Source organism: Seriola lalandi, unplaced genomic scaffold, assembly GCF_002814215.2.
Source record: "Seriola lalandi dorsalis isolate HSWRI2012SDOR001 ecotype SW California unplaced genomic scaffold, Sedor1 jcf7180002054648, whole genome shotgun sequence".
Taxonomy (NCBI): domain Eukaryota; kingdom Metazoa; phylum Chordata; class Actinopteri; order Carangiformes; family Carangidae; genus Seriola; species Seriola lalandi.
Genome location: NW_019525201.1, coordinates 26,627 through 48,530, shown reverse-complemented (window position 1 = coordinate 48,530; position 21,904 = coordinate 26,627). Strand labels below are relative to the sequence as shown.

Here is a 21,904-nt window from a genome sequence, read left to right as displayed (position 1 = left end):
GCCCCCCCCCCCAGCTGCTCTGCCACTGTGAGTAACAGCAGTGACACACTTTTCTCCTGAGCACCACGGGTTCATGGAGAGGCTAATTCTTCTGACTCAGTGTCCTCTCTGTTTACTGATGCTACAGCCGCGATCACTTTAATAATCAATCTATTGAATGAAAAAATTCATTCGACAGTGATGGAGTCAATGGAGAAAAGCAGAAACTTTATATGTGTGTAGGTCATTGAACCCGACCTGATCGTGTATTACTCAGTTTCCTGTGGTGAAAAATATCAGTTTATGACACAGTTTCAGGCTGAATAATTAATAAAGTCAACACATTATTTATCATATTTTCTCTTGTCTTTGTCTCTCCTCTGCCTCCCCTCCCTCCCCTCCATCTCTCTACCTCCCTCTCCCTCCCTCCCAGCCGTGGTTATTCCTGACGGGGCGTCAGAGAAGGCGGGGCTTGGAGACGAGCTGGGAAGTGAAGAGGATCTGCTGTATGAAGAGTTTCGCAGCTCTGGACATCGGTTTGGACACCCAGGAGGAGGAGGGGGGGAGCAGCTAGCCATCAATGAGGTAGGTGATGTGGAGGAGTGGTCTCTAAGATCAGGTGAGCAGGGTTCACCAGAGTTCACCTGGGTCCACCTGAGTTCACCTGGGTTCACCTGAGTTCACCAGGGTCCACCTGGGTTCACCAGGGTCCACCTGAGTTCACCTGAGTTCACCAGGGTTCACCTGAGTTCACCAGGGTTCACCTGAGTTCACCAGGGTCCACCAGGGTTCACCTGGGTTCACCAGGGTTCACCTGAGTTCACCTGAGTTCACCAGGGTTCACTTGAGTTCACCAGGGTCCACCTGGGTTCACCTGAGTTCACCAGGGTCCACCAGGGTTCACCTGGGTTCACCAGGGTTCACTTGAGTTCACCAGGGTCCACCTGGGTTCACCTGGGTTCACCTGAGTTCACCAGGGTTCACCTGGGTTCACCTGAGTTCAGCAGGTCTGTGGTCAGAAGCTCCTGACCGGCGCAGAGAGAGTAGAGCAGCTGCTCTTCTTCTGCTGGTGTGAGTGTGTGTGATGTTTTTGGTGCTACCACTGGGGGGCGCCACATTAAATGACATCATGTTATCAGCTCGTCTGTCTTGAGGTTGTGAACGTGATATCTCAGTAATTTGAGGGAATTTGTTCAGATTTGGGACAAATGTTAATTTGGACTCAAGGATGAACTGATTAGAATTTGAAGGTCAAAGGTCAGAGTCAGTGTGACCTCACAAAACACGTTTTTGTCCATAACTCTCAAATGAATTTGCTAATCATGACACAATTTAACTCAAATGTCCATCAGGATACTGTGGTGAAGTGATAACATTTTATATCCAAAGGGTCAAAGGTCAACTTCACTGTGATCTCATAATGTTCTTCTGGTCATTATTCAACACCATGTTTCCTGTAAGGTGCCTGTTGGTGGAGACAGTGATTCTAGTGTTAAATACTGGAGGCTTTAAAATGGGTCATGTTAAAACCCTGATCATCCACGACTCTGTGCCACCCCCCACCCCACCCCAGTTAGAGAACCACTGGTTTAGGTGGAGATGTCTTGGTAAAGCAGCAGTGATGACAGTAGAGCAGATGTCTGATCTCTCCAGACTCAATGTGACAAATCACAGAAAACTACGATGAAACAAACAACATGGAGTCAGAGCAGAGTTACTGAGGGAAGGTTCTCCTCTCCTCAGCTGGGAGGGAAAAGCTCCACACCACTGTTGTCCATTATTAAAAAGACTTTCACATAAACCTGCCTATCCCTAAACAGCACTCTGTGTGTGTGTGTGTGTGTGTGTGTGTGTGTGTGTGTGTGTGTGTGTGTGTGTGTGAGAGAGAGAGAGAGAGAGAGAGAAACAGCAGAGATTGAAAATGGCTCTTGTTGCCTTCTGGCTGAGAGGACGTAAAAACCAGCTCTGAGGTTGCTGCATTATTTGGTTGTCATGGATACCTGCTCTGGATTCTGCTAATGCACCTCTCGGTGGAGGAGACTTGATAAGTGCACTCACAGTGATACACTGATCCGCACTGACACATGCAGCTGCAGCTGGGTGATGTTGAACCTTCCAGACTCGACTCATGAAGCAGGTAACGACCTGTTGCTGCGCTCAGATATGAAACCCTTCAGGTAGACTTATCTTCTTCTGCTCCTCCTCCTCTCTCTGCAGCGTTCACTCTGATTGGCCGATAGTGAAGAATGACAGCCAATCAAAACAGATATCCAGGCAACAGTTTTCTTCTTCTCTGGGTGTCGGACAGAGTTGGCCCTTTGCTGCCATCCTGTGGGAGGATGTAGTCTGTGATGTGGAGACAGAGGTGATGAGTGGTTTCTGTCCCTGCTGCTCCGTCGCTGACACTCATACAGGTGTACAGGTGTGAGCTGCCTGTGTTTTCAGGCTCTAGCTGCTCTGATTTAAAGACCTCTCTCTTTATTATATCAATGTAAACTCAGTATCTTTGGGCTTTTGTTGGTTGGACATAAAAAATTAGAAAATGCTCCTCAGGTTTTTATTTTTCTGTTGTTTCATCTGTGGTGTCGTGTGGAGATGAAGGGGCGGAGCTTGTTTTTGTTTGTTGTGGTGATTCCACCTGCACATTGAGTTCAGGTCTGTGGAGAGGTGCGACCTGGGAAATCAGTGGCTCACTGACCTCCTCAGGTCGGGTCACGATGGGAAGCAGCGTCTTCACATGCATGAAATCCTGTAAAGCCATTAGTCAGTGACTCATCATGAGTCCACACACAGCGTCTCCTCTCCGACCGTTCTTCACAACACAAGACCACAGAGGAGATGATGATGATGATCTCACAGCGAAGAGCTTCTCAGGCAGTAGGTCGTTTACCTCTGCACAGTTTAGCCCTGGGTTTTGTCTGTCAGGCTTCACAGTGGCTCCGCCCCTGCAGCGCTGAATGTCAACAGAAACAGCTGAAGGCTGAAAGAAGCACTGTGACTTCTTCTGCATGTTTTTAATTACAGGTGTGAAAACTGTTTTATGATAGACGCTTTAGAACCAAATACATTTTTATATAAGTACAGCTTTATATACGACTTAATAGAGTTCTGCAGGAATGATTCTAAAACCTGGACATCAGTCACATGACATCACTTCCTGTTCCCTGGTCCTGAAGTCTCTGGTTTGTTGAATGTGTTTTTGGTTCGATGGCTGGAACCAGGTCTGTGTTTAACACAAGCTGAAGACATTTTCATGTGTTCTTCTTCAACATGAAATCAGTCAGTAAATACCCCAGTCCTGATTCTTTAAGCTTTTGGGGGGGGGGATCACATGACCTCTCTCCTGGCCTCTCATTGGCTCTTGGTTCCTTTTAGAATCGATTTTAAGGTTCTAAAGTTTGTTTTTAAAACAGACCTGTTAATCCCCTGCACTACAACCAGCCTGTTTGCGTTGTCTGTTTATATTTTATATATTATATTTTAAATGTGCTCTATAAATACATTTGGATTGAATTCCATTGAAAGTCTCACTGCATCCTGGATCTGTATTCATCCGCCACTGAAAATAGTCTCCAACAACTGCACTTCCTCCTATTTGAGTAACGTTTATAAAAACTACAACGATCAGCTGATACAAGAAATTACTGAATTAAATTCTTCCAGATTTCCACCGTCAGCTCATTCGCTCATTAGAACAAAGTGATTATTTTCTTTGGTTCTAACATCAAAAATCATCAATCTGTAGATCAATGTCAACGTATGTGACTGCAGCAAAAGACCTGACACACACACACACACACTGTTTCACACACACACACACACACACACACACAATATTTCCCTTGAGATCCATCCATTATTCTGCATGGCCTCCATCGTACCCCTCCCTCCCTCTGTCCCTCTCATCCCACCCCACCCCCCCTCTTCTCACCCTCCCAGAGGTTGCTATGGCCCTGCCTCAGCTACTCCGGTATCCAGGATACGCTGACACATTCCACATCCTGATTGGCTACCGGCTATGCAAGGGTGGGCACACAAAAAAGGAAAGAAGAGAAGGAAGGGAAAAAAAGAAAAGAGGGTGATCCTGGTGGATGGATGGATGAGGCAGAACACCCGGCTCCATTTTAACAGAGAGAGAGAAGGTGGGCAGAGACGGAGGGAGAGAAGACGAGAGGAGAAAGACACCAGGGGCAGAACAAATGGCCTGTTTTCAGAGGTAGAGACGCCTGAGCATATGTAGAGAGAGAGAGAACAACAGCTGGAGAGCAGGAGGACGGAGGGAGAAAAGAAGGAAGAGACGAGGAGGCATGAACCGGAGAGATGCAGCATCTCGTCCTCCGTCGTTCATCCTGACATCCTGACCGAGAGAGAGAGAGAAGAGGAGACGGATCGGAGGGAGACAGAAAGGAGAAGGAGAGAGGGGAGGTGCCTGTTCCTCAAAGAGGAGAAAGGGAGTAAAGGAGGAGGGGGGGTGCTCGGCACGTAGCACAGCTTCACAGAGCACAGATCCACACACGCTGACACACATCGCTCCCAGCCTCCACGGGCAGGCCGGGGCGACGCGGGGCATCGCCAAAGTGGCAGGAGAAGCAGAGGAGGCGAGCGCCAGAGCCGAGCGGAGGACGGGAGCAGCGCCGGAGGACGGAGACGGGGATCGCAGAGCGGCGGGGGGACGAGGCGACGCCGTGTGGTGCGGGGGCTCGGCGCTGAGGGAAAGGCGACGGGGGAGGGGCGGCGGTGCTGAGGAGGAGGAAGAGGAGGAGGCCAGGGGACTGATGGCTCGCGGCAGCGGCTCGGGGAGGTGGAGCAGGCAGAGGATGGGACTGTTGAACACTATGCTGCGCTGCAACCTCCCCCCAGAGACCCAGAAGGTGGTGGTGTTCTTCATCATGATGCTGCTCATCATCATCAACGTGGTGCTCATGTTCCTGCTGGCCTTCCAGTAGAGCACACACACACACACACACACACACACACACACACACACACACACACATGAACACATGAACACATACTTCTACATGGAGGAAAGAAGCCGATAAACTGAAACACAGGAGCCTGAAGCAGAGGAGGAGGAGGAGGAGGAGGAGGGGGAGGAGGAGGACTGCCCTGTGGAGGAGGGGGCTGCTGGGATTGATGGGAGTCCAACATGGCAGCAGCAGATCTCAGGTACAAGGTGGAGAGGGGAGATCATTCAGTGTGAGAGCGGGTGGTGTGTTCATGTGTGTGTCTTCAGGAACATGTGTGATGTGGTCTGGTCCTGGTCCTGGTCCTGGTCCTGGTCCTGGTCCCGGTCCTGGTCCCGGTCCTGGTCCCGGTCCCGGTCCTGGTCCCGGTCCCGGTCCCGGTCCTGGTCCTGGTCTTGGTCTTGGTCTTGGTCCAGTACCTGGTCTTGGTCCTGGTCCTGGTCTTGGTCCAGGTCCAGTACCTGGTCCTGGTCCTGGTCTTGGTCCTGCAGGTCTCAGCAGGTCTGATGGACCAGGTTGTGGAGGTTGGAGGATTCGGCCTGTGTCACTCTGTGTGTGTCCGTCACTTCCTCTCAGCCCATTGGTTCCTGCTGATCACATGAACCTTTAAACACTGTCATATTAAAGTCATTAGAATAATAATAATGATGGAACAGCTGGTCGAACGTTATTCTAACAGGAGAACTCAGTGTTTGTTGTTGAGGAATAAACATCTCACACATACACACTAATGTAACATATGTACATATGAGATAAACACACATGTAAAATTATATATGAAACCGGTTAGAAATTGTAACAATTTCATATATTGACAGACTGTATACATCCAGCCCATATAAATATATATGTTTATGTATGTATGATTGTATTGTTATATAAATACATATCCATCCCACAGCCTGTTAATGTTATTATAATAAACAGCAGAGTCCATGAGACACTTTCCCAGAGTGAGACATGTTTAATAAAACATAAGTATATAAATATATATACAGATTCATATGTATGTTGTTTTAATAAACTACATATCATTAACGTTTATGGTCACATCTTATTCCATATAAAAATTAATCATATAAATATTTTTAATATATGTTCATACACAAATTTTACAATGAGTATTTCATATATGTTCTAAACATATTTATATATATCTAGAGGATGTACAATAATAATAATAATAATAATAATTTGACAAATATAAAAGAACGGGAGAAAAAACATGGAAATCAAGAGAAAAAATAATAGAAACATAAACAACTGTAAGAGCTAATTAAAAGTTAAATTAACCAGGTATGTTTCAGTCGTTATGATACAGGTGACAAACACGTCAACATCACAACACACTGTACGTCGTGTGTGTGTGTGTGTGTGTGTGTGTGTGTGTGTGTGTGTGTGTGTGTGTGTGTGTGTGTATGACCTGGTCTCTTTAGGGCTCTAACAGAGGGTTGTGTGTTGTGTGTTGTGTGTTGTGTGTTGTTTGTGTGTGTGTGTGTGTGTGTGTGTGTGTGTGTGTGTGTGTGTGTATGACCCGGTCTCTTTCAGGGCTCTAACAGAGGGTTGTGTGTGTTGTGTGTTGTGTGTTGTGTGTGTGTGTGTCTGTGTGTGTGTGTGTATGACCCGGTCTCTTTCAGGGCTCTAACAGAGGGTTGTGTGTGTTGTGTGTGTGTATGTGTGTGTGTATGTGTGTGTATGTGTGTGTGTGTGTGTGTGTGTGTGTGTGTGTGTGTGTTGTTTCAGGGTTGCAGGTGATGTAACACCCTCTGGTGACCCGGTTCCTCTGCTCTGAGAAAAAACCACAGCTGATTGTTTTCTCTACACACAACTTCCACCAGGACTGAACACACAGAGTTCATTTGCTGGTCTGACCTCTGACCCCTGACCTGCTCCTCATCACTGACACGCTGCACTAACATTAGCTGCTGATGCTAAAGTATAGTTTACTAAGTGTAGCAGTTTATCAGCAGCTAAACTGACACTGGTTCATTAATGAAGGTTGAACCAGGTGTTACTGTTCATCAGAGACAGACCTGTACTGTTGCCCCGGTTACTTTGCTGTTGATGCAGCCTCATCCATGCTTCACCTGTTGTCTTGATAGATTCAGTATAAGTCCATTTTCATACAGCAACTATACTGAATACACCCAGGTCCTTCCTCTGCTGCTTTATAACAACTGTCAAATCTAACACTTCCTGTAAACCAGCTCTGTGAGCCACTGCAAGGCTTTTAATTTGAAACATCTGTGTAGGAAGTGTAAAGTTTCATTGACAGAAGATTAACAGCCTTTAAAAAACTGTAAAGTACAAACAACTGGAAATAATTAGTGAATGAAAGAAAAATTTTATTGCTGTTCTTACAACGACCCCCACCCCGAGATATATTACTATATCTAATAATGGTCACACAGAAAGTCGCTGCCACCTCTGAACTTCACCTTTGAAGGTCCTTGATATTTAAAAACATTTTTAGTCTAAAGAAATGTGATATATAGATTTTATTCTTCAGTGAGTTGGTGTGAATGTGAAGGATTCTGACTTTTATCTTTAAATTCAGTCCAAAATTGAACTTTTAGCAGGTTGATAACTTCAGGCCCTGATGTTCTGTGTTCCACTTTAACAGAGAAGCTGAGCAGCTCGTCTTTCCCTCTCTTCTCTGTCGAACGCCTCCTCCAGCTCTCATACCTGTAACATCAGTATACTCACAGGTATGAGGCTGTAGTCCTGCAGGTGAAACAGGAAGCTGTCACATTAAAATCCGCAAAAAAAATATTTAAAAGAATTCTATTATGCAATTCTCTTAAAGTTGTCTGTTCTCCAAGAGCGAGAGTTATTCACAGTTTAAGTTGTTAAAGGTGTTATTGTTTCTTTATTAACAACTTAAAAAATTAAATGATTCATTTAAAATCTCAGAGAAAAAATTAAGTGGAAAAAAAATCTTCAGGTTGGAGTTCGTTAAGAAACAGGTGAAATGAAGGTGAATATTGACTTTAGATTCATTAGGTGGCTGAAATGTGGGACGTTCATGTTCCTCTGCGTCTGTAGGAAACTGCAGTTGCTGGTGTTTCTCTTTGTTCTCCTGATGTTAATGAGTCGCTTGCTGCAGGTCAGGTGCTTCATGTTCTCCCCCCCCACCCACAAATTTTCTGTCTCACACTGGGACACGTCGTCTTAAACTGTCCCCTCTTTATTCAGTTACAAAGAGCTTCTTCAGAGCGTCACTTGAATGCACCAGCTGAATTTACATGTCAAAGGCTTGAAATGAAGCAGCTGATGTCAGTCTGTGGTTAATGACGTCCATGTGGGACCATCAGCACAGCTGGTTGTTTTTCCTCCTCAGGTTGTTTTCACTTTAATCAGTCTGAGGCCTGAAGAGGCAAGAGAACATTTTCATCATAGATTTACATTAAACCTTGAATATATTAAACATTAAATAGTATTGGGGGGGGGGCAGTGACCACTGTCCTGACTCAGGTGATGAGTGATGTACAGTTTACTATCATAACCTTTGATGACAGGATATCGTAATGTCATAGAGCCAAAAGGGATCTGGAGAGAAAGGCAGCACACAGGCAAGATGGTGTGGGTGTGTTGCTTAGCAACAGCCACATCATCTGTTTTCTTCGTCGCCATGATGGATGAGTGGAGCTGAGAGCCAGATCACGTAGAGAGGAATGAAACGACTGAGGTGGTGTGAAAGACGTCCAGACCATGTCCTCTGTCCCTGACAGAGACGCTCCTGTGGGGCGGGGGGCCGGGGGGGAGTCCTGCTTCCCTCTGCAGGACTGAGCAGCGTAGTGGAGGCCTGTGTGGAGCCTGAGGCCGTGATGACGCAGTGAAACTGGGGGCTGTGTACGAGACGATGTGAAATATGACCACTGCAGTGTCTTCATCAGTAACACCAGATCCTGCTGGTCTGTAGACCTGAGTGTCAGTGTCGGTCTGTGGTCGGTCTGTGGTCGGTCTGTGGTCGGTCGAGATGTCATGATGGTGCTGCAGTGATGTATGTGCTGAAACCACATCACACCTGAACACACCTCTGTGATCCAGAGCCATATATAATACTGATTCTGTCAGTGCACGGGTGTTGACAGGCTAACAGGCTAACAGGCTAACTGTGATCACACTGTGACCTGCTAACACGTCGTCTCCTGATTATTGAACACTTCAGCTGATTGCTTTAATGGAGTCAGCTGTTTCTCTTTCTCTCGTTGGGACGACAGATTCAAGTCAAGAGAGGAGGTCGTTTTGTGGGATTTTGAAAGCAGCTATAATCAATGTTTTTATAGCCTGTGCATATTCTCATTTGTCCAGGTCATAGTATCCTAAAGGAGTTTTAAATCGAAAAAACAACTGGACTTGATTATTTGTCTGGGAAGACGTTTCACCTCTCATCCAGGAGGCTTCATCAGTTCATGTACGCATCTGACCAGGCTGGGACTGGACCAAGTCCAGTTGTTTTTTCGATTTAAAACTCCTTTAGGATACAATGTTTTTATAATGACTGTGAAACCACTGGAGATGAAACATTTGATATGGTTATAGTGACAGAAATGAACATGGTTATCAGTGTTATCACAGTGGTGTTAAAACGTGCTGAAATGTTAAAAAAGTAATAAAACAACCTGAAATCATTTCACCAGGTGAATGTTTGTATTTAAACATAAAATATTAAGATATTAACACTTTTAAAAAAGCCTCTTATATCCACTAACCATGTAAAAAGGTTTTAGTGGCTGAGAAATCTGTGGAGCAACTGTCACTGTCTTGTCCATGTTTTGACTGACACAAAACAAACCCACGTTGTTGCTGTGTGTCTGATGACGTGCAGAACATGACATGAGTCAGATTAATCACAGTGATTAACCACGGTTAAAGTGATAAATTAAATTTAAACGGCAATAATAACTGTCTGCTGTGATATAGCATTAAATCATATTTATTTTTACGCAGTGAGATTTATTCTAATTTATTCTGTATTTGATACCTTGTGCTCGCTCTTTATCTTTTACTGTGGCTGTAAAGAGTCCTTGAAAGGCACCTATTATTATTATTATTATTATTATTGTTGTTGTTGTTGTTATTGTTATTGTTATTATAATTATTATCATTATTATTATTATTATTGTTGTTATTATTATTGTTATTAAACCACAGGTAGAGTTTATAGTCTGCACCTGAACTGGAAGTTGTTCTGTCGTCACGTCGTGTTTCAGCCTCTAGGTCACATGACACATGTCACATGACAGACGTCAGAGCTGCACCTGAGCCTCCAGTCTCACCTGTTGAGGTCATAATTTATCAGAAGGGAAATGGTTGAACTTAAAGGTCATGTTACAACAGTGAAGTTCATCCTGAGCCATTTTAGTGGCTGGTAGTTGACCTTTGACCTTCACTGTGTGACTAACAGTACCTCTGCAGTCATGACATCACAGCTCAGCTTGTGTCAGGTCCTGAGACCAGAAGTCAACAGACTCCTGACCTGTGTCCTCCTCTGTCCTCCTGTGCAGCTGATCAGTGATGGCAGTGTGGTGTACGCCGAGGCGCTCTGGGACCATGTCACCATGGACGACCAGGAGCTCGGCTTCAAGGCCGGTGATGTCATCGAAGTAGTGGACGCCACAAACAAGGAGTGGTGGTGGGGTCGCATCATGGACAGCGAGGGCTGGTTTCCTGCCAGCTTCGTGCGGGTGAGACGAACTGTGATTTATGACATGTTTGACCTGGTTCCAGTATTTCTATAATGTGCTAGCATCAGAGCTACGAGGTTAATCAAATGTCTAGACCATGTCTAACACTCACCTGTGTCCACAGTTGCGTGTGAACCAGGACGAGCCCATGGAGGAGTACCTGGCCCACCTGGAGGAGGCGCAGGCTGGGGAGGAGGACCAGGCGGCTCTGGGCCTGTTACTGGGACCCGGTTTACCCTGTAAAGAGCAGATGAGGACCAACGTCATCAATGAGATCATGAGCACAGAGAGAGACTACATCAAGCACCTGAAGGACATCTGTGAGGTCGGGATCACATGATCACATGATCACATGATCACTGTCATACAGCAACTCCAGTAAACACATTCCTTTACCATGGGAAACTCTCTTCAGACTCCCAGAGTCTCACAGAGTCTCACAGAGTCTCACAGAGTCTCAGAGTCTCAGAGTCTCAGAGTCTCTCAGAGTCTCAGAGTCTCACAGAGTCTCAGAGTCTCAAAGAGTCTCAGAGTCTCTCAGAGTCTCAGAGTCTCAAAGAGTCTCAGAGTCTCTCAGAGTCTCAGAGTCTCACAGAGTCTCAGAGTCTCAGAGTCTCTCAGAGTCTCACAGAGTCTCACAGAGTCTCTCAGAGTCTCAGAGTCTCAGAGTCTCTCAGAGTCTCAGAGTCTCAAAGTCTCACAGAGTCTCAGAGTCTCACAGAGTCTCTCAGAGTCTCAGAGTCTCAAAGAGTCTCAGAGTCTCAAAGTCTCAGAGTCTCAGAGTCTCTCAGAGTCTCACAGAGTCTCAGAGTCTCAGAGTCTCAGAGTCTCTCAGAGTCTCACAGAGTCTCAGAGTCTCACAGAGTCTCACAGAGTCTCAGAGTCTCAAAGTCTCAGAGTCTCAGAGTCTCACAGAGTCTCACAGAGTCTCGGAGTCTCAGAGTCTCAGAGTCTCTCAGAGTCTCACAGAGTCTCAGAGTCTCAGAGTCTCAGAGTCTCACAGAGTCTCAGAGTCTTACAGAGTCTCAGAGTCTTAGAGTCTCACAGAGTCTCACAGAGTCTCAGAGTCTCAGAGTCTCAAAGTCTCAGAGTCTCAGAGTCTCTCAGAGTCTCACAGAGTCTCAGAGTCTCACAGAGTCTCAGAGTCTCAAAGTCTCAGAGTCTCACAGAGTCTCACAGAGTCTCAGAGTCTCACAGAGTCTCAGAGTCTCAGAGTCTCAGAGTCTCACAGAGTCTCAGAGTCTCAGAGTCTCTCAGAGTCTCACAGAGTCTCAAAGAGTCTCAGAGTCTCACAGAGTCTCAGAGTCTCTCAGAGTCTCAGAGTCTCAGAGTCTCAGAGTCTCACAGAGTCTCAGAGTCTCTCAGAGTCTCACAGAGTCTCAGAGTCTCAAAGAGTCTCAGAGTCTCACAGAGTCTCAGAGTCTCTCAGAGTCTCACAGAGTCTCAGAGTCTCAAAGAGTCTCAGAGTCTCTCAGAGTCTCACAGAGTCTCAGAGTCTCTCAGAGTCTCAGAGTCTCAAAAAGTCTCAGAGTCTCAAAGTCTCAGAGTCTCTCAGAGTCTCACAGAGTCTCTCAGAGTCTCAGAGTCTCAAAGAGTCTCAGAGTCTCAAAGTCTCAGAGTCTCAGAGTCTCTCAGAGTCTCAAGAGTCTCAGAGTCTCTCAGAGTCTCTCAGAGTCTCAGAGTCTCAGAGTCTCAGTCTCAGAGTCTCAGAGTCTCAAAGTCTCAGAGTCTCACAGAGTCTCAAGAGTCTCAGAGAGTCTCAGAGTCTCACAGAGTCTCAGAGTCTCTCAGAGTCTCAGACTCTCTCAGAGTCTCACAGTCTCACAGCTACAGGTTCTGATCCGGTCTCTTTACATCAGGGCTACATCAAACAGTGCCGTAAGAGGACAGACATGTTCACTGAGGAGCAGCTTCGCACCATCTTCGGAAACATTGAGGAGATCTACCGGTTCCAGAGGAAGTTCCTGAAGGGACTGGAGAAGAAGTTCAACAAGGAGCAGCCGCACCTCAGTGAGATCGGCTGCTGCTTCCTCGAACACGTGAGTCACTCAAAGTTCAGAGTTCAGAACAGAGTCCAGAGTCCAGAACAGAGTCCAGAGGAAGTTCCTGGGTTCAGAACAGAGTCCAGAGTCCAGAACAGAGTCCAGAGTTCAGAGCAGAGTCCAGAGTTCAGAGCAGAATCCAGAGTCCAGAGTTCAGAACAGAATCCAGAGTCCAGAACAGAGTCCAGAGTTCAGAACAGAATCCAGAGTCCAGAGTTTGGAACAGAATCCAGAATCCAGAGTCCAGAACAGAGTCCAGAGTTCAAAGCAGAATCCAGAGTCCAGAATTCAGAACAGATTCCAGAGTCCAGAACAGAGTCCAGAGTTCAGAACAGAGTCCAGAGTCCAGAACAGAGTCCAGAGTTCAGAACAGAGTCCAGAGTTTGGAACAGAATCCAGAGTCCAGAACAGAGTCCAGAGTTCAGAGCAGAATCCAGAGTCCAGAGTTCAGAACAGAGTCCAGAGTCCAGAACAGAGTCCAGAGTCCAGAACAGAGTCCAGAGTTCAGAACAGAATCCAGAGTCCAGAGTTCATAACAGAGTCCAGAGTCCAGAACAGAGTCCAGAGTCCAGAACAGAGTCCAGAGTTCAGAACAGAGTCCAGAGTTCAGAACAGAATCCAGAGTCCAGAACAGAATCCAGAGTCCAGAGTTTGGAACAGAATCCAGAGTCCAGAGTTCAGAACAGAATCCAGAGTCCAGAGTTCAGAACAGAATCCAGAGTCCAGAGTTCAGAACAGAGTCCAGAGTCCAGAGTTCAGAACAGAGTCCAGAGTTCAGAACAGAGTCCAGAGTTCAGAGTTCAGAACAACGACCCTGCAGACAGCCTGTGAATCTCAGCAGCTGTGTCTCTAGTTAGAATCAGAGGGATGTTACTGTATGAAACAGGCTTCAGCTGATATTTGATAACATTGAATATCACAATATTTTTCATAATGTTAAATTTTAATCAAGGTTTTGAGCTCTGCTCTGCTGCAGAGTCTGACCCTCATCTGCTTCTGTACATTGAACCTTTGCATGTGACAAATAAAACTTTGACCTGCTGTCAAGTGGCAGCATCACTTATACTGTACCTTGAACATAATATGATGTATCACGATACTTGAGCTGGACTGTATCAAGATATTCAATTTTAGATTTCACCCAAACCTAATATTAAAGAAATGTCACAGGAATCAGTTGTTCCACTTCACATTTCTTCTTTATTTTGTCCTTTGTTGTTTCATTCTCTAAAACCCTCACGCTAATATGAATGTACTGTTGTCAGTTTATTAGGAACACCTAACTATAACTTACACAGTCTCAATCCTCCTTCATGAAGGTTGTAATGTTCTGTTTTCGTAGAAACTGGGTTAAAGAGCTGTTGATTCATCTGTATGTTTAGCCTTTCATTCATTTGAATGGGGTGGACAAAATAATAGGAACACCTGTCAACACAAAGCAGTACAGATCAACAGCAGCACAGTCTGCATCCTCCAGAATGATCATACAGTTGAATCAACACATTTCCAACAAGTTATAATCTTCATGAATGAGGATGTATTGTGGGTTTTATTGGACTGCGTTACTTTTCGCTGCAGTAGGCGTTCCTCACAAACTGACAACTGAGTGAAATCAGAAATTAGATCCTCCCTCTCACTTCCTCTTGTTTCCTGTCCTGTTAGCAAACAGATTTCCAGATATACTCAGAGTACTGCAACAACCACCCCAACGCCTGCGTGCAGCTCTCCAAGCTGATGAAGGTCAACAAGTACGTGTTCTTCTTCGAGGCGTGCCGACTGCTTCAGAAGATGATCGACATTTCCCTGGACGGCTTCCTGCTCACCCCGGTCCAGAAGATCTGCAAGTACCCGCTGCAGCTGGCGGAGCTGCTCAAGTACACCAACCCTCAGCACAGGTGACGTCCTCAGGGGGGACAGGTGTCACATGACCCTCACTGACCATCCTCTGGAGACAGACCAGTGGCCAACATACAGTTAATATCTAGATCATTCTGTCTAATGTCTTAAATCAAGGTCCTAGCTTTTTCCAGAGCTTTCAACTATATCTCACTGTTGTCCTTCTGTAAATGGAATTTGAGTTACAAAATTTTTTTTTAGAAATTCATCTTTTTTCATACTGAGTCAAAATATTAATATCTGGATATAAATTGTCTGAATTTGATGTCATGTCCACACAGTTCTGATAGAACAGCAGCTAAAATATAATTCTGCTTCAGGAACTTTGATTCTGTGTGGAATGTGTTTAATTAAGAAACAATCTCATTGCATCAGAGGAAATGTTATAACCTCTGGCATCATAAAGACAAAGATGGCTGAAGCTGTTGTTAAGAGACAGTCACCACTACCTGCTGCTGACAAGAAACCACGTTCAGAGAAAACTCACAAACATCTGCTAGAAACAGCTGGACACGAGTTTTTAACAAAGATTTAGTGCATTGGTTGGAGCCTCTTTTTAATGATGGATGAATCCACATTTAGTGAGCATGTGTGGCAGCAGGACGGTGAGTGAGAGAGTCAAAATTATCAGGTTTGTGATACACACCGTCACTGTTAGTGTCAGTTTACTCATTGAATTATAAATATAAAGAATATCATCTTTCTCTGATCTGTAGAGACTACAAAGATGTGGAGGCGGCGCTGAACGCCATGAAGAACGTGGCGAGGCTGATCAACGAGAGGAAGCGGCGCCTGGAGAATATCGACAAGATCGCCCAGTGGCAGAGCTCCATCGAGGACTGGGAGGTGAGGAGAGAGAGAGAGACAGAGAGAGAGAGAGAGAGAGAGAGAGAGAGAGACAGAGAGAGAGACAGTGAGACAGACAGAGAGAGAGACAGACAGAGAGAGAGAGAGACAGAGAGAGAGACAGACAGAGAGAGAGAGAGACAGACAGAGAGAGAGAGAGACAGAGAGAGCGAAGACAGAGAGAGAGAGAGAGACAGACAGAGAGAGAGAGACAGACAGAGAGAGAGACAGACAGAGAGACTCTCTTCTCTGACTGCAGCAGTAACTCTGTGTGTGTGTGTGTGTGTGTGTGTGTGTGTGTGTGTGTGTGTGTGTGTGTGTGTGTGTGTGTGCAGGGTGAAGACGTCCTCAGCAGGAGCTCTGATCTCATCTTTTCAGGGGAGTTGACCAAACTGTCTCAGCCTCAGGCCAAAAGTCAACAGAGAATGTTTTTCCTCTTCGACCATCAGATGGTTTACTGCAAAAAGGTGCTTTTTATATTGTTTAATATTGTTTTATACTGTTTAACATCACGTTTAATACACACACTCATCAGTATAAAACAGTATAAAACAGTATATGTTTTATACTGATGAGTGTGTGAGAAGAATCATGCAAACAGTAGCTGCACCTGGATGTTAGCTGATCACGTGGATGAAGCCTTCACAGATCAGAGCTTGTGGAATAGAAAAAGAAAAATCCTGCTTTTCTTTAGGAATACTAAACAATGAGGATTCAAGTGTGCTCTGTTTACCTGTTGCACAGGTGTGTTGGTGTCAGCAGTAGACATTACTTCCTGTAAGTGTTAATGAACCAAAATCATAAAAACATTTAAAACCTCGACCTGCAGGATGTCCTGTAACTGTCCTCAGGAGGGACGACAGCCGACGTGTCCAGAACAGATGTTTCATTTATGTTTATATATGAGAAATAATGTGTTTTATATCGATCTAATAAGACAATATAACAACAGACATGAACCTTCAGAGGAAATCAGTCTGTGTTTAAACTGCTCAGAGTTACAAAGATCAAATCACAGATCCTTCACGTTGTTAACGAACTGTAGAAGAACCAGTATTTATCTTGAAGTTGTTCTTCAGGTCAGAGCAGCAGAGGTCTCTGACTCGGACTCAGGGAAGAGGAGATGCTACTGATAACCATGGAGCCTCAGTAACAGTCATGACAACTGCTAACTACACCTTATATAATAAACCAATCAGTCCTCTGAGCTGTCTGCTAATTAGAATACAGAGCATGTCTGTTAATCAGCAGCTAATCAGCAGCTGCTGCAACAGACGTTTCTTAGAAAATAATAAATACATTCAATTTTTAATCATGAGTCCAACAAGAGACCAAACATCTTCCTGTTGTTCACACTGTGAGATCAAACCTTCATCAGTCAAACAGCTGACTCCTCCTGGATCAGCTCCTCCTGGATCAGCTCCTCCTGGATCAGCTCCTCCTGGTTCAGCTCCTCCTGGTTCAGCTCCTCCTGGTTCAGCTCCTCCTGGTTCAGCTCCTCCTGGATCAGCTCCTCCTGGTTCAGCTCCTTCTGGATCAGCTCCTCCTGGATCAGCTCCTCCTGGTTCAGCTCCTCCTGGATCAGCTCCTCCTGGTTCAGCTCCTCCTGGATCAGGTCTTGTACTAAAAAGATTCTTGGTACTTGCAGGACCTGCTGCGCCGGGACATGCTGTACTACAAGGGTCGGGTGGACATGGACCACATGGAGGTGATGGACGTGGAGGACGGGAAGGAGAAGGACTTCAACATCAGCGTGAAGAACGCCCTGAAGCTGCGGTCGCTGGCTGGAGACGAGGTCCACCTCCTGTGTGCCAAGAAGCCGGAGCAGAAGCAGCGCTGGCTCCGAGCCTTCGCTGACGAGAGGAGGCAGGTCCAGCACGACCGCGAGACAGGTCAGACACACACACACACACACACACACACACACACAAAAACACTGGACGGGACATGCAGCATGGGTGGGACTTGAACCCGGGCCGTTGCAGTCAGGACTACTAACCCTTAACGCTTTAAGGCTTAGTGTTTTCTCCGTCTGCTCTGCTGCTGCGTCTGACATTCACTACAGATCAAAGTGATCTGCTGTTCAGTGGCAGCGTCACTTCTACCTGAAACATAAAATACAATAACATGATTACTCACTATAATATGGCATATTGTGATATTTGAGCTGGACTGTATCAAGGTAGTACATGTTGGATTTGGCCCAGTAACAGGAAACAATAATAAATAATCTCTCAGATAGATTTCCATTTACACATGTGATTTCAGTTTAACAAAAGAAACAGTGTGACATCTGGAATCTGTCGCTTTATGTCTGCTGTTCTTTCAGTGGCCAAGTTCTCCATCATGTTCGTATTTATGAAGAAAGCTTCATATTAATCCTGTGTGTCCATCTGTGTCCAGGCTTCTCTCTCACAGAGGTCCAGAAGAAACAGGCTATGCTGAATGCCTGCAAAAGCCATCCAGCTGGGAAACCTAAAGGTAACAACCATCAGACAGGATATAGTGTGAGGGGACATCAGTCCCCTTTGTCTCGGGGTTACCGCTATGTGTAATATATACTGGAAGCAATGATCTATAACACTGTAATATTATATAATAATACAATACTAAATAAAACTCTTCATACCAACACTTCCTGTACAGATGTTTTCACATTAAAGGCATCCCAGCAGCTCAAAGGAAATACTCATCCCCTTTCCTGGTTTGCAGGCTTTTAATTTGAAACATTAGCAGGAAGTGTTGGTCTCAGTGACGTTAGCTTTGCTGTGTGAATAATAATTGTGTTTAATGGAGAAAGTAAAGCTGAGACCTGAAGTGAAATGATGTCATAGTTTTTCTCTGTCTGTTCTGTAGATTGATGTAAAGGTTACTGAAGGTCAACTTTTAAATCTGCAGTCATGTTTCTGTGATTGTCAGTTTCTCTGTCGTCTGAAGATGAAACAGAACCAAACAGGAAAAGACAAAAACATGATGTGCAGCTGAATAATGAAGAGAAAACAAAAAGACAACTCTGATTGGTTCCTCAGTGGCACAGTCAGTACGTCACCTCCTCTGTCAGCGCTTTGAAACCCCAGATAGAGAGAGAAATGTGTCCTGCTTTGGTAACAAAGCAGCCGTTTCTATTGGTGGCTCACTACAGATGAACATATGTAAATGATCCGCCCCTTTTCTACAAGGCTTTTTTTAATCTCGGTTAAATGATGAGAATACAAAACACATACATTGAATTAATTATGAAAACAGTAATTATTTAGTTTTGTAAGAAGCCTCCCTGTTCCTGGATCAGATTCTCTTTTCATCCAGTGTATCTGATGCAGACTCAGCATCAACCTCAAGACTGAAACATGAAGCTGCAGTTCCTCTAACGACCACTAGAGTCTGGCTCCAACAGTGAGTCAGTCCCCATAGACTCCCATGTTAAAGTGTCCAACTTTACAGCAGAAATAAACATGTTTACAGCCTGGTACAAAAACTGTTTTGGTCTCTAGAGAGACCCCCCCCACACACACACACACACACACACACACACACACACACACACACACACAAACACATGCACGGATATCAGATATATAAGACAATAATAACAGGAAGTAATGAAACACTGAAGATAAGGCCGAGTGATAAAGATAAGATGATAAATACTAAAAGAGAGGAGATGAATTAAAGTAAAACCAGAAATAAAGGTAGAGTATTAGAAGGAAAACAATCAGGAAATAATCGTAGAATAAAAGGACACACCAGTCAAACAGCTGCAGATATATAAATAAAAGAAATGATGATAATGATAATATAATCTGCAGCCCTCGATGAGTGTGAGCTCCTCTCAGCTGCTCTCAGGTCAGTTCTAATGAAGGATGTTTTGTCTCCTCCTCAGCGGTGACCAGACCTTACTACGACTTCCTGCTGCGACAGAAGCACCCCTCCCTGCCCACTGCTTTGCCCCAGCAGCAGGTCTTCATGCTGGCTGAGCCCAAGCGCAAAACCTCCACCTTCTGGCACAACATCGGCAGACTGACTCCCTTCAAGAAGTGAGCACCAGGGAGGTGAAGAGAGGAGCTGTGGAGGAGGAGGAGGAGGAGGAGGAGCTCTCTGCTCGTGCCTGAACAGACCCTTTTTAATCCTTCCTCTCTTTCCTTTCATACTTGTAACTTTGCCCTAATTGATATACTGATTTATTGTATAGCTGAGGATGACGATGATGAGGAGGAGATTATTTTTTGAAAGCACTTTATAGGTTGGTTAACAATCAAACTTGAGAATGGTCTCCTGGAGACACTGAGTCAAACAGGGGGATTGGACTCTTGCTTAACATACTACTACTATACCTTCAATCAAGCCGACTGGTACTAATATAACTACTGTCCTGCTGCGAGGGGGCGGGGCTCCTGCTGTGCTGCCTCTGTGAAGATGTTGCTGCCTGTCGACAAAACTCTGTCGTTCATTTCCACTGTTCTTTCTTTCTGATTGGACAGATGCCAACTGTTCACAGTGCCAGATGATTTGTTTTGTATTTGTTTGTTCTTTGTCTGCTTCTGAAAAAAGGGAAAACTGAGGGGGGGTAAAGTTTCTTGTGCTTCTCTCTGTGCAAATATATGATTTAAGGTCATTTCAGCTGGTTTTAAGTGTTTTGTGATCTCCATCCACCAGAGCTGATTTCTGTGTTTCTCTGCTGATTTGTGATGTTTGTGCAAACACCTGATAAGAGACATGAAGACGCAGCTCATCAGAGAGAAGGAGCTCGTTTCTACAGCAGCAGCGAACACAACACTCTCCTCCACTCCTCCTCCTACCTGAAGAAAGTAAAACTACCCCGTCTTATTCTTTCTTTTTCATTCTTTTTTTTTAAGTGCCATTTGAAGTGTGCCATGGATGACTTCCAGTGACATGCATGGATGTGATGAAAAAATACTGTGAAGAATATTTTTTTTATCTCTGAAGAACCCATCTATATTTAACCAGATACAGGAACCGAAGTTTCATTGTGCTACCAGGCTGACAGCGTCTCTCACACACACACACACACACACACACACACACACACACACACACACACACACACACACACACACACACACGTTCTTTTATCTACCTGTACTCCTGCTCCGGATGCGGCCCGGTGATGTTGCTCTGTCGGTGCATTCAGTGAAATGTACTCGTTCACCTTTATGTTCAAATGTTTTAGCTTCTGACCATATGGAATATTAAACATTCCTACGCTGATAAATGTGGCCGTCAGATGGGCTGATTATTTATTGTGCATTTCTTTAATTAAATAATAATAATTATAATAATAATGGTCTTCACCGGGGGGGCACACATGATGTGACTCCTTCTCACTGTCACTGAATCACCTCGGCCTGTGGACGCTGTTTCTCACGGTCACATTTTATAATCATCACGAGGAATCTGCAGCTTCCTGTTTTCTGTCTGTGACACTGACTGATGCTATACATGCTAACATCTTTAGCAGCCGCCATTGTTGTTAAAGAACAGTCGCTGCCCGCTGTCGTCTCACCTAAGACACGCCCAGCTGCCAGTAGCTCCTCCCTCTTAGGGCACTGATTGGTCCTGGAGAGATGGATTCTCCAGCTGCGTCGCCTCGTTTGCTCATAAACCACAAAACCTGTTATTTACATATTTCCTGACATTTTCAAAAGCATGCAGCTCAAGTTCTTTCCAGACATATTCTCCATTGTTTTCTATGGGCTCTGAGTCTGCATCCATCCACAGCTCATCCACTTCAAGCACAAAATGATTTGATAATAGTCACTGCATTACGTCAAACTCCTGACAGATGACTTTAACCCCCCCCCCCCCTTCATGTCTGATACAACATCTTTAAATTCTGTCTTTCAGGTTGAGGACAGCCTGGGTCATGGTTGATAAAAGGACAGTTGTTGATTTAAGGTCTCCACACACACCCATCCTCCACCTGAATCTTCACACCTGTACTTCCTGCCTTCCTACATAAAGACCACACCCCTTCCTGTATTGGCACAGAACATTGTTATTGGTTGTAAACCGTCAGGTGCAGAATTGTCCATGTGCACATAATTGCTATCACACTGGGAATTATGTCCATATGAGCTGAGACACTGTCCAGTGCTGAGGATGGGCTTCAGTTGCATGTTCACTATTTGATTGATCAAAATGATTTTTGACATTTTTACACTTTATTTTATTTGACTAAGGTTCTTGCACGGCTGCTTTTTGTCAAAATTAAACACTGATGAATACGGCATGTTTGGCTCTTTGTGTTCAAAAACCTTCAACTTAAAAGGTCTGTTCAGGAGCTTTCAACCACACCTTGCAGTCTTCCTCAACAGACAGGGTTTAGCTGTAACGGAGTGATATGACATGACCATGACAGAAGACTGAAAGCTATTGAAAAAGCTTCATTACTGCTCTGAACTTCTGACAGTGTTCAGTGCTTCAGAACACGTCTGTTTTTGATTTGGTGCTAACGAGTTGCTGAGAC

The 21,904-nt window shown here is 44.9% G+C and overlaps 1 protein-coding gene across 2 annotated transcripts in view; it reads left to right on the top strand.

Moving 5' to 3' along the window:
* Positions 1 to 21,667, top strand: part of LOC111665495 (Rho guanine nucleotide exchange factor (GEF) 4) — a 117,814-nt gene extending 96,147 nt beyond the window's left edge. The window contains exons 6-16 of one of the 2 annotated variants that reach the window (XR_002761500.2): positions 413 to 564; positions 10,457 to 10,636; positions 10,761 to 10,961; positions 12,496 to 12,675; positions 14,341 to 14,573; positions 15,291 to 15,420; positions 15,756 to 15,887; positions 17,069 to 17,312; positions 17,824 to 17,901; positions 19,301 to 20,225; positions 21,283 to 21,667. Coding sequence is in view for 1 of the 2 variants with exons in the window: in XM_023420528.2 (XP_023276296.2) it covers positions 413 to 564; positions 10,457 to 10,636; positions 10,761 to 10,961; positions 12,496 to 12,675; positions 14,341 to 14,573; positions 15,291 to 15,420; positions 15,756 to 15,887; positions 17,069 to 17,312; positions 17,824 to 17,901; positions 19,301 to 19,458 (1,688 nt within the window). In the remaining variant the exon portion in view is untranslated. Of the gene's footprint in view, positions 1 to 412; positions 565 to 10,456; positions 10,637 to 10,760; positions 10,962 to 12,495; positions 12,676 to 14,340; positions 14,574 to 15,290; positions 15,421 to 15,755; positions 15,888 to 17,068; positions 17,313 to 17,823; positions 17,902 to 19,300 lie in introns of both variants that reach the window. The other variant, XM_023420528.2, reaches the window with a different exon arrangement.
* The last annotated feature ends 237 nt before the right edge of the window (positions 21,668 to 21,904 follow it).